Consider the following 17,052-nt stretch of genomic DNA (forward strand, 5'->3'; position numbering starts at 1 on the left):
TAAATACTTGTTCAAAGATGAATTTCCATAATCTTTTGCCATACTGTATAACATTAGATAAGGTGTTTGAATTCCAATAACTATATGATTTTATTACGGAGTAGCAGAGCGAATAGACAGCCACAGCACAATTCACACTGAACTTTCTGGTTTCACAGGCATGACTGAAAATGGGCACTATGTTGAACTTTATCAATTTTAACCCCTTTCAACTCAAATATATCGTTGGGCATACTCTGAAAATAATGTACTACGCTATTTAAACAGTATTTTGTTGGATATACCTAAAGCTAATACTGTTACGTTCCAGAATAGTTTCTACTCTAGCGCCTCAAGAACATTTAATACACATTCAGAATACACAAAGATATACATTAAACATTATATACATTTTGGTGGGTTTTGCGTCGAGTCGACGCAAAACCCACCAAATCGCTGAAATTCGCCACTTGGAGTCACAGAAACGACAATACACAGCTAGTGAGGTAGGTTTACATTTATTTTGAGCTTTAACTCAGACATTTCATGATATAAGTTTACTAAAATAAGACTCTTCAATATTCTCCCATACATTCCTTTATATTTCGAATGAACAACCAGACTCGTCGCTTGTCTGGGCCCCTTGTGGAGGAATTCGTTAGGCTTGGACGAATACGCTCATAAACAAATTCCTTCAGTTTTCTCCCCTTTCTTATGAGACGTTTAAGAGCAGCTTCTTGTATTCTACTAGGTTCTCTATCACGTCTAAATACACGGTTGTGTTTACATGTAAACATGATATGAGATAGCTCGTTTGATAAAGCAGGTTTCGCTTGATATTTCTCGATAGAAGGTTCACTCGTAAATTGATCTCTCCTAAAGTTCGCAGACCGACCCGTTCCCAAAACGCTCCACAATTTTTAGTGTGGGTCTACTGATAACAATGTGTGACTTTCTATGTATACTGAGCGTAATTGCCATCGAATTTCTTTCGCGAACATCAGTCCACGAAGGCAGCCATTGCTTTACTATGCGCTCTAGAGGGTTAGCACTTATTTCCATATTTCAGAATGACGTGACGTCATTCCCAATCTTCGTAACCTTCGGAAGCGTTCGTCGAACACTTCGAGTTCATTCAAAACATGGCAGTAAACCAGGGCAAAATACATTACCTTTTCTCAAAAATATAGGCGCTTGCCATTGCAAGTATAATGTGTCTCATTCTTTCGCCGAGCGAGACAACTTTTACGACCTCCATAACATATAATGGCTCAGGTTTTCATCTTCAAGCACAGGCGGCCCAAGCTCTCCTTGAGAACCACACAAGGAACACAATTTGCATATTTATAAGGATTTGTATGGGATTTTCTACAAGATATCCACAGAGATAGTTAAAAGTGAAAATATTAAATAAAAATGGCTTACCTTCTTCCATACGTGTGTTGTTTGCTCCTGGTGTCGTTATTTTACCGATTTCACTTGATTTAAGCAGTTTGTGACAGAAACATTTACCATGCAATAACAGAAACTTTTAGTGACTGGTATTCTGCATTTTAGTTATGACAATGGATTGACCAGCTTGTGTTGGTATAGAAGGAGATCGCCTTTCAAACAACCCACTTGCATTTAAAATGAGGATCCTGGTACAAATTCCTCTTGATGAAAAATTATTCTCTGAAGCTTTGCATATTGTTACAAATTTACAAATCCTGATTAGACGCTGAATGCATTAGGACAAAACTTTATCAACAAAGATGAAACTTGCCAGTCTTTCATTATCATCTTAAAGACAATTAGTCTGTAATTAAAAGGTTGAATTAGTCCCTAAATTGTGTTAAGTATCATAGCAGAGAATTACTTCTACACATCTAAGACATGAAGAAAAAGTATTGGGGCTGACGATTTATAAAGTCTACCATATGCTGCAATTTTTAATGGCCCATGGACCTTGAGAATTCTTTGTATGACAGATAGATTGATAGACTTTTAATACCTTAATAGCAGCTGGAAACTGAATTGCAAAGGTGTACAAATTATGTAAGAGAACTATAAAATAAAATCAAACCTAAAAGGGAACTAATTTACATATAAAATTATAATAAATGTTAGTTAAAATGTCTTGCGCTTGCTGGAATGAAAGTATCTCTGAACCAATTTGTTTTAAAGGAAACTCTAAATGGTCTGCGTCGTCGTAACTCCATAAGTTGATCTCGGTTATTGAAAGGCAGTAAGTGGTATAAACAATCCAAGGGATTGGAGACGGTGTTGTTAAAGAATTTTAAGCAAAGGTCTTCTCTCCGATCCCTTAGGGTTTTCAGCTCTCCCATCTGAAGTACTTCTCTATAAAAATTACCATAACCGTATATAATTTTCAAGGCTCTCTTTTGGACATGCTCTAAACTTAAGCTCAAATAATTGGGGAGACTGTAATGGTAGACCTGACATCCATAAAGTAAGACAGATTGAATACAAGCAACATAAAAATTTGCTAATTCTGGTGATGGTACCTTAGCTCACTTTAACTGAGTTAAAAAGTAAAGGCGCTTAACGGCCTTTTTAATCGCCTCAGTAACGCGAGTGTTCCACTTGAGGTTGTCTTGAAAATACACACTCAGTAATTTCACGACACTAACGGCACTAACCTTAGAGCCATTAATTTCTATGAGATTGTAGGAAGGAGGGGAGCACACAAAGGAAACTCTTAGCTCATTACAATTTTTTGGATGGAGTTGAAACAAGTTGAGTGTTGAGGAATAAAAGCGAAAAAAAAAATTATCTCCAAAGTCAGCTACTAATTTAATGTTGCCCACAAAAATCAACATTTGGATAAAGTGATTTGGCAGAGTTTGATATGTTTTGGAATGCACTTTCACTGGACAGAAGCAAAGTTTAGTAGTAATGAGCCACCTTTTGACGAACAGTTTGAGAAAATGAAGAACATTTCCAGTGGATTTAGAAATTGTCCTTAGGTGGCAATATGACAGCAATTAGCTTTGATGAAAAGATGGTAGTTGTTTTCCACGCCAGTTATAGATGGTGAGTTTTCCTTATGATCCATGTGTAGTCGCTCCATTAAATGGAGGTCGCGTATGCAGACATTTTCCAGAGATATGAAGAACACATCAACGCTAACTGACAGGAACTACCGGTAGTAGCTAAAATAGAAAGTGAACTAAAGATCTATAAAACTTTCCAACAGATATGTTAGTTCTTTCTAAATATGGATCAGAAGTGTTGTCCTGTCCTCAACTGACGAAGCATTCTCCAAATCCATAAAAAGAAGTCTCTTGCAGGATGAAAGTGAACTTCACCATCAGCCAAGCCCACTTTAAAGCTATGCCAGGCAGCGTATGGTGCCAAGAATAGCATCCAGTAAAATGCTAAGTCACAAATGAATGATGGAAGAAAACTCCACAGAGCGAGATGAAACAATCCATTAACAGAAGCTGTAGTTAAGATTCCAATTAACAATCCTGGTAGTCGCCTGTGAAAATGAAAATAAATTCAGCCATTCCTGGTGACATAATTAGTAAGTAAATCTTAAAAGTCCATGGTTGAGAGCAACATGATTAGATATTCTATAAATACCAGTGCCATCTCACTTTAGAAATCAACCAAAAGTAATCTCAAATCTTACCCCCACTGACTTTAAAGGTCATTAGTAGCCATTAAGCTTATTTCCTAGTTTTATCCCATCTTTTTAATACCTAGCAAAGCTTTATGCAATAGAAGTAGATCACTATGCAAGGATCTTCCCTATGTAAACAATGGTACAGCAACTCTGAGGTCCCCCCCCCCCCCCCTTAAAAGCCATAATCTAATAACTTTGGCTGGGATAAGTTTAGTACCTCTCATTCCCTGCACGAACTAAATGGCAAAACTTACCTCCATCCCCCCATCATGAACAGCCATCTCAGCTTTGAAAACTCAACAAGGCTCATAAGAATACAGTAGATGAGGACAACAGCTCCAACAAAGTAATTAAGATAGATCCACCTCAAAGTGAATTTTCCAATAAGGTAATAGGGAACCAAAACAAGACGCAAAAAAAATTGGAAATACTCTTTAGAAGGAATGGCTGTCACCTGAAAACACAGAATGTTTCAGTTAGTTCACAAAAAGAGAACTGTCTCAAAAAGTAAGGAAACAGTAATGACAAAAAATGAAAGAATCCACTTCCTAAATCATCTTCTTTTTCATGAGCAGCTAATGACACATTATAAAACTATTTAAAGTGCACTTAAAAAATCTTTTTGCTTTGGTGAGTATTTCTTTGAAAAAATTGTTGGATTTGGTTAAACCCTCGTTTTTTTATGCCCTGTTGAAGTCGAGATCCGAATGGACCACGACCGCGTAAATGGGGATCTGGGCAGAGTAGACTTATGACGTCACTTCGAGAAGACGCTCAAAGAATTCTCAGCCAGTCATCGACCTGTGAAAGCCTTTCTAGCACTAGAATCCTTCTGCAGCATATTTGCGACCAATATCGATCTAACCTTCCAAACATAACCAGTGAACTGTGCAAAATGGAATGAAATACAGATTGTTGGGTTCTTGAAGTGACGTCACATTAGTCGCCAGAATCTTGATCCTTGAAACATGGTCGCAAGTCAAAATGGCGGTGATTTTAATGCAATTTTCCGTACGTAAACGGGGCACAAATATTCAAGGATTTGACCAAATCCAAAAATTTTTTTCAAGAGATGGATACTCACCAAAGCATGAAGATTTTTTTCAACGAAAAAAAATTTAGGGGTTAGGTGCACTTTAGGGGCATATTATGGAAAGCTAATTGTAGCAATATTCAATACTAAAATTCAATTTCAATTCAAAGACATTCAATTTCAATTCAATGAAATTCAATTTCAATTCAATGAAATTTAATTTCAATTCAATGAGACTTCAAGTTCAATTCAATGAAGTTCAAGTTCAATTCAATGAAAATTCAAGTTCAATTCAGTGAAAAAAAGTACATTCAAAATTGCTTCCACTTAGCGACCGGAAATGATAACTAGCATACAGAAACTTTCAGGCTTCTTGTTTTTGTGCGGTAAGTTTTAACTAGCATCATGGCGGACGTAGAGCCAGAATTTGACGTGAAAAAAGACTCACCTCAATTTTTATCATCAGTGCTCAAAAGAACAGAGCAGTGTATACATAAAAATGAAATGGATATCAATGACTTGCAAGCACAATCTGTAGTTCTCGATCGAACCGTTGGTCTTTTGAGTTCTATTGCCTTAACTGACATTGAGCAAGATCGGATCGTGAGTGGGAATCTCTAGGTACTGCTTTTGCAGAAGTACTACGGGCTATTGAAAATCATCTCAAAACTCTAGCAGTACAACCTTCATCAATTTCTCGACGTAAATGTAAAATTCTCAGAACAGGAAACCCTGGGAGACCACAGTTCTATATATCTCCTGACACATTGGAAGATCTTCTCGGACTTGGATTTTCATTGTAAAAAAATTCTTGGTGGTTTGGTGTGTCTCATTGGATAATTTATCGTAGCGCACATCATATCTATTAAGTTGTAAATACAATGATATCTAGCTCATTGCTTTGGTTAGTGTTTACAAGTGAAACAAAAGATGAAACGTCACTTTCGAATGTTTTTACCCTATAGCACATAGTTGAGGGGGTGGGCTAGCGGTGCAACATTTAAAAGGGTTATGTTTTGCTGGGCTCGGCCAATATCTTGGGTATCATGTCAACAATGGACTTTAAAGACTGGGCCTAAATTATTGTATTTCCAGCTGAGATTGTATAAGATGTTTAAATTTATATTTGAAATGTATGTTAGAACATGTTGAGTTGCAAAAATTGCTTTCTCTGGACCACTTGCACTATAGAAAGGGCATGTTTAGTGGTGCCTTATAATTGTCCTGCACAAGGATTTGTCACTAATAATAGTTCAACAGTTGATTTAAATGGGATTTTAAGAATTATGATGTTTTCCAGTCCGCTAAAAGTATTTTCAGGTACCAATGTTCATGGTGCCAATGCTCATACAGTCATTGCACTCATAACAATTCATGGAAAAGAATGAATTCCTCAGTAAAAAAAATTAATTACAAAGTTGTGGCATGGTTTCTAGAAAATGGGGGACAACATAAGTTGTGTTTCATTTGTGAATTAGCTATCTATGTCTGTTAGTAGACTCAAAAAGAAAATCCTCAACAAAAATACTTTTTAATTTGTTGTTAGACACAAGAACTTTCACCTCTTGATTGTAGCATTCTATCTGTTCAAATGTGAGGATCATACCTATGCTATCAAATATAGACAGCTGCTTAAGTACGAGTTTCTGTTTTAAGGTACCTGACATAAAGTTAAAGTTAAAGTCATTTTTGATACTGGTGGAATACTGATTTTCTTTGGCAATTAGGTAGCCATATCACACCCTGTTGCCTGTTCTTTTTGCATTTGATTAATAATGACACTATACAATCTATACAATCAACTATACTATCAATCCACTATACAATCAACGTCAATCAACTTGACTAAAGACGAACAACGCGCACTGAAACGACTGAGAAACGACGAGAACATAGTTATCCTACCAGCCGACAAAGGACGAGTTACTGTTGTTATGGACAAAACTGACTATCACGACAAAATGGACGCACTAGTTAACGACAAACGAACCTACGAAGAACTCAAACGTGACCCAACTCCTGCCCTTCAACGTAAACTCAACAGTAAACTACTGACACTCAAGAAAACGAACGCCTTTGACAACCAACGGTACTATCGACTGAGGTGCTCGGTACCACAGCCACCGAAACTCTACGGTTTGCCGAAACTACACAAACCTGGTTTCCCGATGCGACCTATTGTTTCTTTCTGTGGCTCTCCCACATACCAACTATCCAAGTACCTGACGACAATACTACAACCGCTAACCGACAAATCCAGACATAAACTACAATCCACTGAAGACTTCATTAACGCTACCAAGACTGTTCAGATACCTGACGACTACAAACTAGTGTCATTTGATGTGAAATCACTGTTCACAAGTATTCCACTTCAATTAGCATTACAATGCACTGGACTTGCTAAACATTTGCCTAACGTCTACTTACTTTCAGTACAACGGTAAACACTACAAACAGTTACACGGCACTGCCATGGGGTCTCCAGTTTCTGTTGTTATAGCAGAAATTGTGATGCAGAACATCGAGGAACGCGCCCTTTCGACTTGCCGACAAACGATACCGCTTTGGTTACGTTACGTTGACGACACATTCACCGCCGTTCGATACGACGAAATTGACGCATTCCACAACCACCTTAACGAACAAAACACTGACATACAGTTTACCAGAGAAGTCGAAGAAAATGGCAAACTTCCTTTTCTAGACTGCCTGGTAAGCCACAACGACAACTCATTACGAACGACAGTTTACAGGAAACCGACACACACCGACAGATTACTAGACGAGTCATCCTACAACCCTACATCACACAAAGCCACAACTATCAGAACTCTAACACGACGCGCACAACTAGTATGTGACTCGACAGACAGCTTATCCGACGAGAACAAATACCTTCACCGTGTTTTTACGAAGAACAACTACAACAACGACTTCATCCGACGAAACACTCACCGACCCACTACCACTACCGAAACAAACGACACCGCAACCCCTACGACTACAGCAACCATACCGTACATAAAAGGTATGTCTGAAAACATCTCGCGCATCTTACTACCCTTCAATATCCGCGTCGCCCACAAACCCATCACCACACTACGTCAGTTACTAACCAACGTTAAAGACAAAGACGAACCGAGGAACAGACAGGGAACGATTTATAAGATCAATTGTTCCGACTGCCAAGCCTCCTACATCGGTGAGACTGGCAGAAACCTCACAACAAGACTGACTGAACACAGACGGGCGACGAGGAAAGGTGATGTCAGCAATCACATTGCTGAACACCATCGACTTACCAACCACAACATTGACTAGGACTCTGCGCAATGCCTAGCCTACAGCACTGATTATTTTCAACGACTGACTCTGGAAAGCTGGTTTACTAACTTAGAACAGACTCCCCTAAACAGATGTCAACAACTACCCGCCCCATACAAACGACTCATTCACGACATAAACATCACAAACGACCGAAAAAGAACAACCTAGCTTTACCGACAGACCGAAACAGACCAATCACGAACGACTTACGTCACTTGAGTCTTACAGCCAATAACATCACGGCAAAACCAACCGATCATTTCACACGAACTGGAATAAGAACATTCTACTGACAACAATCACTCACTTGACTCTGATGATGACTTCCGCACAGGTTGTCGAAACGTCAGTCACTGCCACCGACAACAGTCCTTCTCAGGACTACACTCACCCGGACGATCAGACTACACCTTCACATGTTACCCCCGGGTTCAAACCATTTACTGCAATGACACTCAATTGTTAACTTTACTGCCTACACATCTTACATAGCAATTGAACCTGGACACATGATTTACCAAAAAGGTATAGTGTTCTTAACTGTTTTCAACACTCTCTTTTATTATCTGGTGAATGTTAGTGTAGATATCTCTGCCCATTTGCATGAATGACATGAGTGGATCGATCCACTTTAGAACCCTGGCTTGAACTGACTGATGTTCAACTGATAATGTCATGGGAGGAACACCAACATTATTGTTGCTATCTTCAAATGGAGATGGCCCAGCTGGGTCAACACCACAGAACTCCAGATCATCAGGATCCACCTCCAATTGCCCATGTACCAAGGGGTTGTCTTCATTTAACATGCCATTGACCCACATCTGATATGGGGACCAATGGTTTGCTGTCCTTCCCTTGTGAAGATTGAAGGCCTCCATATATTCGTGAAACCCAAGATTTACTCTTGGGAGTAATGTCAAATGTAGTGCAAATATATCCGTTGCATTATCAATGCTAAGCTGGCCTGATATCCTCCATTGCATAAAACACGTAATAGAAAAGATGACACACACATCTGAAGACGTCCCTCCAGAGTCTTTTAATTCTCTGATTTCTCGTTGAGGGACTGGCAATGAAACTCCCTCTACCTTCCCCTCTTGCTTCCACCTTGGCATCATAAACTATTACATTTTTCACACCATAATCCACACGAATACGTGATGGCCACAACCCGTCTTTTTCAATTGCTTTCGGAAAGAGTTCCAGAACAGTTTGTGAAAGATTGTTATTACTACATCTGAGAAACACAACTCTTCTAGGGAAACTGTGCATCCGTGGATTACAAAACCCCAGCGAATGAGAGAATGATGACCATCTAAATGCCGCAGAGAATTTGGCCATGGGACGAAGTATTGCCTACGAGAAACAACAATTCCCCACCTCAAGGCAGTATTCGCTGGATCGACCCTTGCTAAAAACTCACAAATTCTTCTTATTTGAATCCTCAGTCCAAGTGACTTAAGCCGGCTTGGTATGTTCATCCAGTTGTTAATCGGTGACGACCTGTTTTATCACTCCCAGGATATCCCATTCTGAGAATTTTACATTTACGTCGAGAAATTGATAAAGGTTGTAGTGCTAGAGTTTTGAGATGATATTCAATAGCCCGTAGTACTTCTGCAAAAGCAGTACCTAGAGATTCCCACTCACGATCCGATCTTGCTCAATGTCAGTTAAGGCAATAGAACTCAAAAGACAAACGGTTCGATCGAGAACTACAGATTGTGCTTGCAAGTCATTGATATCCGTTTCATTTTTATGTATACAATGCTCTGTTCTTTTGAGCACTTACGATAAAAGTTGAGGTAAGTCTTTTTTCATGTCAAATTCTGGCTCTATATCCGCCATGATGCTAGTTAAAACTTACCGCTCAAAAACATACAGCCTGAAAGTTTCCGTATGCTAGTTATCATTTCCGGTCACTAAGTGGAAGCAATTTTGAATGTACTTTTTTTCACTGAATTGAACTTGAATTTTCATTGAATTGAACTTGAACTTCATTGAATTGAACTTGAAGTTTCATTGAATTGAAATTGAATTTCATTGAATTAAAATGAATTTCATTGAATTGAAATTGAATTTCATTGAATTGAAATTGAATTTTAGTATTGAATATTGCTACAATTGGCTTGCCATAGCAGATCCCACTTACAGTTTACTAATCAACTAATTAGGTGCATGCTTAAGGTGGCTCCATAGAGTTTTAGCCTGATTATGATGTGCACCCCAGTGTTATGTTTTCATGGACAATTTTCTTTTTTCTGCTTTTGAGATCACTAAATGGTACCAAGATGTAGCTCACAAAGGTCCACCTGTTTTTACTGTAGTTAACATAACACAACCGTTTTTATTCTTGAACTAAACCCCCATAAAGAAAGGTGCTTGATAGTGGTTAGTTGGCTTTGATTTGATTTTCTCCAGTTTGCTAAAGTGAATTCTTTCACAGTTTTCACCACATCTGAAATTTGTACTGATGATCATTTTAAATTAAAAAAAAAAATAGGGGTTACAAAGGACAATGCTCGCAAAATTTGTGCTCTGCCTCTTCTTTAGAATTGGTCCTGTAAATTTTTTTTTAATAAATTGGCAATAAGGGCACAAATATGTTAAACATTCCAAAAGGAAAGGCATTGAATCTCACTCAAAAGATCTCCCTTTTTACTCCCAAAACATTTCATTATAGAGTACAATTCTCAAAATTATAACTGTGTGTACTTCCAGTTTATACTACAGTCTGCCCTCCTGTTTCATTCTTTCTATATTTAAGCCACACAGCAAACTAGATTTCTTTTTTTTTTTTTATTTTCCTCTCTTGTGCCCGCCTCAAATAACCCTAGCTACTTGCGGGCCCAAGCATTGTAATTTTTCATCTTAAGCTTAAATAAAATTTTGTTGTTGTCGTTATTGTTGTTGCTTTGCCTAGATTGATACCTGCCACCTAAACTTGTTAAATCTATTGCCATTTTGCTATTTTTCCCCAGTATTTTCCTTTCTTTCAACTCCTTTGAAGCATAGACGGCCGATGGATATTATGCCTATATTACTTTGTACTTGTGGAGTATTGCAGTAAAAAAGAAATGTGGTGTAAAATGCAGAGGGGTTATTGACAGCTTTTGACTAAGCCAAAATTGTGACCTAAGGAGGACTTGGTTAGAATAGGGTTTGTACACTGGTCAATTGACATGCCTGGGACAAGACAAGAAATTTATAGAATGGATACATGCATTAAATGTGTCTGAAAGGTATTTTTAGACAAAACTTTGCCACTCCTATACACTCTGTATCTAGCGCAATGGATACAGCTACTTCTGTCATGTCTAAAGCTATAAGGTTTGAGCCATAGCCACATCAATTTTTTTTTGCCTTTGTTTTTCTTTTCTTTTTCTTTCTTGTTCTCATTGATTTACATTCTTTTTCAGAGGATATGTTACATATGTTCAGAGAAAAACTCACTTGTGAGAGTGTTTTGAGAGAGGTTTGAGAATTTGAGGTATAAGATTCGAGCCATGGCTACATCAAGATTTTTTCTCAAGTTCTCATTGTTTTCTTGTTAGGCCTTCCTTTGTTCTGAATGGTCATTTACATTACTATGTCTGCTTTTGTTTTTAAATCACTTAAAAACTGTAGCTATGACCTTCTCTAACTAAACATGAGTACATCAGTGACTGAATATTAGTTATTTGTGATGAGTGCTTTGGCAAAATAAAATTAACTACACACAAAAGATAACGTAACACAATTATGTTTGAAAAGTTTCTTGTTACTAAGACATGGGAAATATGCATGCAGGTTATTTGTCATGTTTTCAAACCCTCACCTCAAATATACTTCCTTCAATAGTAGTTTCACTTGTATAGAATAGCAGAGGTTGAAAAACATCTTGGTTACAAGCAAAGAATGCGTAAAAGACTGTCAACCTTGGAAACTCTCGTAAACCCCACAAAAGAAGTATTGCCCGCACAGGATAAGCAGTCTAGAAGTAAACAAAATCAATTTTATAAGGAAAAATGGTCTGAGGCCAGACATCCAAGTTCAGACAAGATCTTATTCTTGTTTTACACTTAGAGTACATATCTACATTCTCTGGTTTGATTAAAATTTTGTAGGAGCTTTTAAGATTCACTTCTGGTGAAGTGGAATTTACTCCACTGCTTCACTGACTGTGAAACCTGGTTTACTGTGCATGCCTAGAAAAAAAAGTTTAAGTTGGGTGTTGAAAAGTTGAGATCTCTATTCACTTCAAAAATTCTTTTTTCAGTTCATTGTTGCAAAGTTCATTTCATTATTTGTTTCGATGATTTGTTCCTCTGTTGAACATCCACACTCTTTCAAAATAACCCTTCACAGTTCCCTGTGCAAGTAAAAAATAGTGAGATAAGTTCAACTTGGCAAAATTTTTTTCAGTACAATTCCTTTCCATACAACATTTAGCTGCTCAACGAAAACAAACATGACCTTCAACTAAGGTAAATCTTTCTTAACAAAGAAGGTTTAATGTTGCTCAAACACAAAGTATAAGCTTATGCTTATGAACAGAAACAGTTCTTGTAGGAGCCACCAAACTTGTAAAAGCAACATGCAATATGAAAAGATGTATCAATTAAATAAACCCCCTTCTGGCTCTCTAGTGTGTTAGTTGATAATGACCTTGGCTGAGAGATTGCATGTCCTCAAATTTTACATTCGCCTTTGATGTTTCACTTCTCACCATATATTCATTTTTCCAACAATACCTCTGCTATGGACATTATCAGCCAACATATCAGCCACATAAACACTGGGTATTGTTCTTTCAAAAGATTCTTTCACATAAAAATATAGATAATCTACATTTACTCAGATTTTCAATATATCATAGTAGGAGGGGGGAAATTATCAGTTTCATTATCTTTAGTACTGCCTCTTAGTTTGTGTACCTTGTACTCCCACAGATCTGATGGCCGCTTTACTCCCAGGGCTTTTAGTGCTTCAAGTTCCTTTAAGAGTACCCGCCTATGATAGGAAACTACAACATTAAGAGGTGGAGTCTCCAAGTCATATTCAGACAAGGACAATAGAAGGTTTCCATCAATTCCTGCATCTTGGAATCTGTCACTATATCCTTTTGCCCAATCACCTAAGCTTTCCAACCATTTAGCCACATCCTGTGTACTCCATTTAACCACTGGTTTTCTAACAAGAGGATCTCTTTGGCCCATGAACAAGCTCAGTACATGATATATAAACTACAATCAACAACAACAACAAAAAAAATAGATTGACTGTCACCCTATTTAAAAAACAATCACTTCACAACATTTGTATCATATATTGTACAAATTCCATTCAGTCCACTTAAACTCTGTCAAAAAAGAAAAAAGGTGTTAAAAAGTTGTATTATTACCCCTACAGGCTGAGAACTGGCATTATATTGAGTTTCCTGCTTATCAAGGTGTTGCAGGGTAATCTTGGCAACACTTAGACATTTTCACTTGCTCACAACCTGGAACAGTACCTTCAGCATAAACGCTTCGAATATTTAGAACTTGTTGCTATATTCCAAACAGAGTGTTATGCATTGTATTGAATACATTGGAGTTGAAAGGGAAGAAAGATTCTTAACTCGTTTACATTCTTCAAAAACCAAACAATTATTCTGGTCTACTAAACATAATATATGGTGTTTCAATGAGTGATGCCTTCAGCCTCTAATGTTCATGCACGCTAATTTAACCCAATAAATCAGCTAATGACAACAGCTTGTGTTTAACTGGGTCCCCCAAATATATCATCTACATACAAAAAATGTCACACATGTACAACACCTTTGTCATACTTGCAATTATTTTCTACTTGCCTCATGCAATGGATAAAGGTAAAAAAATAGACATTGTATTTTCTATATGTATTCAAGCAAATACATTTTTGTAACTGAAAAAAATTCCTGACAAAGTATGCTAAACAACAACAAGCATAGGAGAATAAAATGTTTCTGCTATTTGAGTTCATGCACTGCTGCTCACTAGTTTAGTTTCATTACTGTAACATGTATTTTGTTTCTTTTCTGAAAGACTATAAGGCAGTTTAAGTCACTAGTAAATTAAGTTTCCATATATTACAATGCATAGGTCAAATATCTTCAATTAAGAAAAGAAAGGGCCGGGGGCAGTTTGACTAGCTTTACAACTTAACATTCTTGAGAAATACTAGTAACAGAACATTGGGAGCAACCCAATCACTTAAATTAAATTGCTGGAATCCCTTGTAGATTGAATGAAACCATTACATCCAGTCACAACAAAAACCCGTTGTGAGTCTTTATTTTTGGCGGCGGTTATCTTTACTGTGGTACCAAAAAAAATTCCAAATTAATCAATTGATGAAATTTTTTCAAACCAGCTTGATCATCATTTTTCTCTGATTTCTGCATAATCAGAAGAAAATAGGAAAATATGATCAAATTGTTTCAAAAAAATTTCAAGCCAAGGAAAAAATTACCACCAGAACAACCATTTAATGCTTTAGTTTTGTGTTGTTTAAGACATCATAAAATTAAACGTATCAGATAACTTAGAAAGACAGCTTTTTGAGAGCTTTACAATAATGACAGCAAACAATAAGATAATCATTTGTTAGATAACAGCATGTTACACAACATTTCAAATACACCTCTTGGGTAACTTACCATGACAATCCCAAGGACAGACAGAACAATAAATATAAGCTTTATGCAGGTAATCCCCACATGTTGACCTTGAGCAAATTGTACTTCATGACTGCTGGCAAATCTTTGTGAGGATTTACTTTCCAGAGCATCAAACTTGGACAATACTGATCCAAAGTCTGGGGAAGACTTCTGGAAACGTTTTCGTTCTGCCTCTTCCTTTGAAAAGAGTACTTGGATAGTTCTTCTATCAGAAACCCATTCAAAGAAGAAAAGAATATTCATTACAATGTCAAAGGTATTACATCACACCACATCTGTACAAAACACAAGTAATATTAAAAGATCAGTCCATGCAAGATGTAGCCTGCTGTAGGTTTTTATGTTATTTCTGTACAGTTATAACTTCACATTTGTTCCTCATAATTTACATGATGTACAAAGTTCAGCACTTATTTTGAAATTTCTGTCTTGAATGCTAACCCTTTCGCTCCGAGGGGTGACCACAAAGTCAATTAAAATTCCTCCTGAAAAGGACTAGATTTCAACCAGAAATATTGTCATTTCAACAACTTCATCTGGAAAGTATACTGTATTTACTCTTGTATAGGCCACACCCACATATAGGACACAAGACCAACCAAAGTTGACAATAGTTTTTTAATTGATATGACAGCTTAATTAATGCAATATTTACTGAATATTGCCTGTAAATTTGTATTTAGCAGTTCCCACCAAAGGCTGTTACGTTACCAGGTGCTTTTATACCAGAAAATAAAATAGTTTGCATATCAATGGGATATTGTACAGGACTTCATCTGTATTTGAAGTTTTAAAATTTCCAATAAAGTTAAAATCAATTGAGAATTGGCAAATTTAAAGTATACACTGCTAAAGCTTCTTTATAATGTTGGAGAATAACACAATCTAATATAATGTTTCGCATTTATAGTGATATTGTGCACAAAACATGAGGCTGTCTGGGTGAAAGTCACTGCTCTGCAAAATAAAACTTTTCATCTTACCTTAATACAATATTAACTTTAGGGCATCCTGACCATGGTTCTCGACACTCTGGACATGTGTTGTGTCTTGATGCATTCCACCACTTTGCGAGGCAAAACCGACAAAAGCTGTGTCCACAATTGAGTGTAGTAGGTTCAACCATAAGCTCAAAACAGCAACTACATTGAAAATCTCGTTTTAACAGCAGACTGTCTTGGTCACTCCTTGCCATAACCTCTAAATGGGAGGAGGAACGATTATGACGGAGGAAGAAAGTGACTTAGTACCTAATTCGTACGTTTAAATTTGCAGATGAGGGATGCAGAGATCACAGTACCACCATATATTAACTTAACAGGTATCACTCCGTTCTGTCTTCATTCTTAAAACCATTGAATTGGTACGGAAAAAAAACACGTTTGAAGAAAAATGCTCAATATAATCTACCCCGTAAGACTGGCCTTGCAATAATGTTAACCGCTGTCGCCAAATACAGGCTTCTTTAACCTACTGAGTTCATTGTCGACTGTTTTCTTCTGTAAATCGCAATTTGGACTTTGGCTTCATGCACAATTTTGAGTTTGATATGATGATAAAAACAATATTTCCTCACCTAACTGTGCTTAGAACTTCCTGTACCCTATATCATTAGTACCTCGATATTCGAATCTTGTCGAATTTAGTTTAGAGCAGTACTGGTTTCGCCTATCTCTCGCTGCCTCTACCAAAGCGAGTGATCCTTTATCAAAGGCGCTCGTCGAGGGTCGAACACACAAATTTATAGTACAGCGGTTAAAAATAAAATATGTCATGTAAGCTGTACCACTTATTCCCAACGAAAAGTTCAAACCCGAAATGTGTAAGATCGCACTGAACAAAGTATAAAGATATACAAAAACTAATACAAATGTTTTCAGTGTGTTTGAGCTAATTTACAAGGTTGTCAATGCGCTAATAAACCTAACAGTAACGTTTGAATTTTAGACGGTAGCTTCATCTCTTAAAAAGTAAAGTTTGAGAGAGATTCTCCTTGGAGCGTTAAGTCAATTTTTTTAGTAATGTAATACGAAAAACTTGTCAACACTGAAACATCAAATGATTCGTAAAATAACGAACAAGATTTTCAGGAATTGTACACAGCCTAGCCTAGTCTTAAGTCAGTCCCACACTAGGAAGAATCTTCTCCAATATCAATTTACGTCACTAATCTGCAAAGATTTTGTAAAATGAACTAAAATCTAGAATTAGGGTTCTAGATTTGCTATTCACCTTTCTCTTTTCTGTATAGTTTTAGATATGCTTTTACTTATCAGATTATAAGACTTTGAATCTGTTCAGATTTGACTCCGTTATTTATAGTTTTCCAGACGCTTTGACAAAAAAAAAAAGGAGTAGATGTGAGCCGAAAGGGAGTTATTTTGGATCGTT

The 17,052-nt window shown here is 37.0% G+C and overlaps 1 protein-coding gene and 1 pseudogene across 2 annotated transcripts; both read right to left on the minus strand.

Annotated features, from left to right (window-relative positions):
* Nucleotides 1-1,950: 1,950 nt before the first annotated feature.
* On the minus strand, nucleotides 1,951-16,838 carry LOC111324802 (bifunctional apoptosis regulator). Of its 2 annotated transcripts, none has more exons than XM_088736185.1 (7): nucleotides 16,280-16,838; nucleotides 15,645-15,861; nucleotides 14,641-14,866; nucleotides 12,893-13,201; nucleotides 11,794-11,949; nucleotides 3,865-4,064; nucleotides 1,951-3,463 (listed from the first exon to the last, which is right to left on the minus strand). In XM_088736185.1, the coding sequence occupies exons 1-7, from the start codon at nucleotides 16,434-16,436 to the stop codon at nucleotides 3,205-3,207; spliced, it is 1,524 nt and encodes a 507-aa protein (XP_088592311.1). In that variant the 5' UTR covers nucleotides 16,437-16,838; the 3' UTR covers nucleotides 1,951-3,204. The 2 variants fall into 2 exon arrangements, with proteins under 2 accessions (XP_088592311.1, XP_088592312.1); XM_088736186.1 differs by having other exon boundaries at nucleotides 15,645-15,859; nucleotides 16,238-16,372.
* LOC148721442 (uncharacterized) lies at nucleotides 8,381-9,758 on the minus strand (annotated as a pseudogene).
* Nucleotides 16,839-17,052: the final 214 nt, after the last annotated feature.

This window comes from Stylophora pistillata, chromosome 10 (assembly GCF_964205215.1).
Source record: "Stylophora pistillata chromosome 10, jaStyPist1.2, whole genome shotgun sequence".
NCBI lineage: Eukaryota > Metazoa > Cnidaria > Anthozoa > Scleractinia > Pocilloporidae > Stylophora > Stylophora pistillata.

Coding starts and splice junctions, on each gene's coding strand:
- LOC111324802 (XM_088736185.1), bottom strand. CDS start 16,436: ATGACATATTTTATTTTTAACCGCTGTACTATAAATTTGTGTGTTCGA. Junction 15,862..16,279: donor GACAAGATTCGAATATCGAG/GTACTAATGATA, acceptor CCTCCCATTTAG/AGGTTATGGCAAGGAGTGAC. Junction 4,065..11,793: donor TTGAAGGAAGTATATTTGAG/GTGAGGGTTTGA, acceptor CTGTGTTTTCAG/GTGACAGCCATTCCTTCTAA.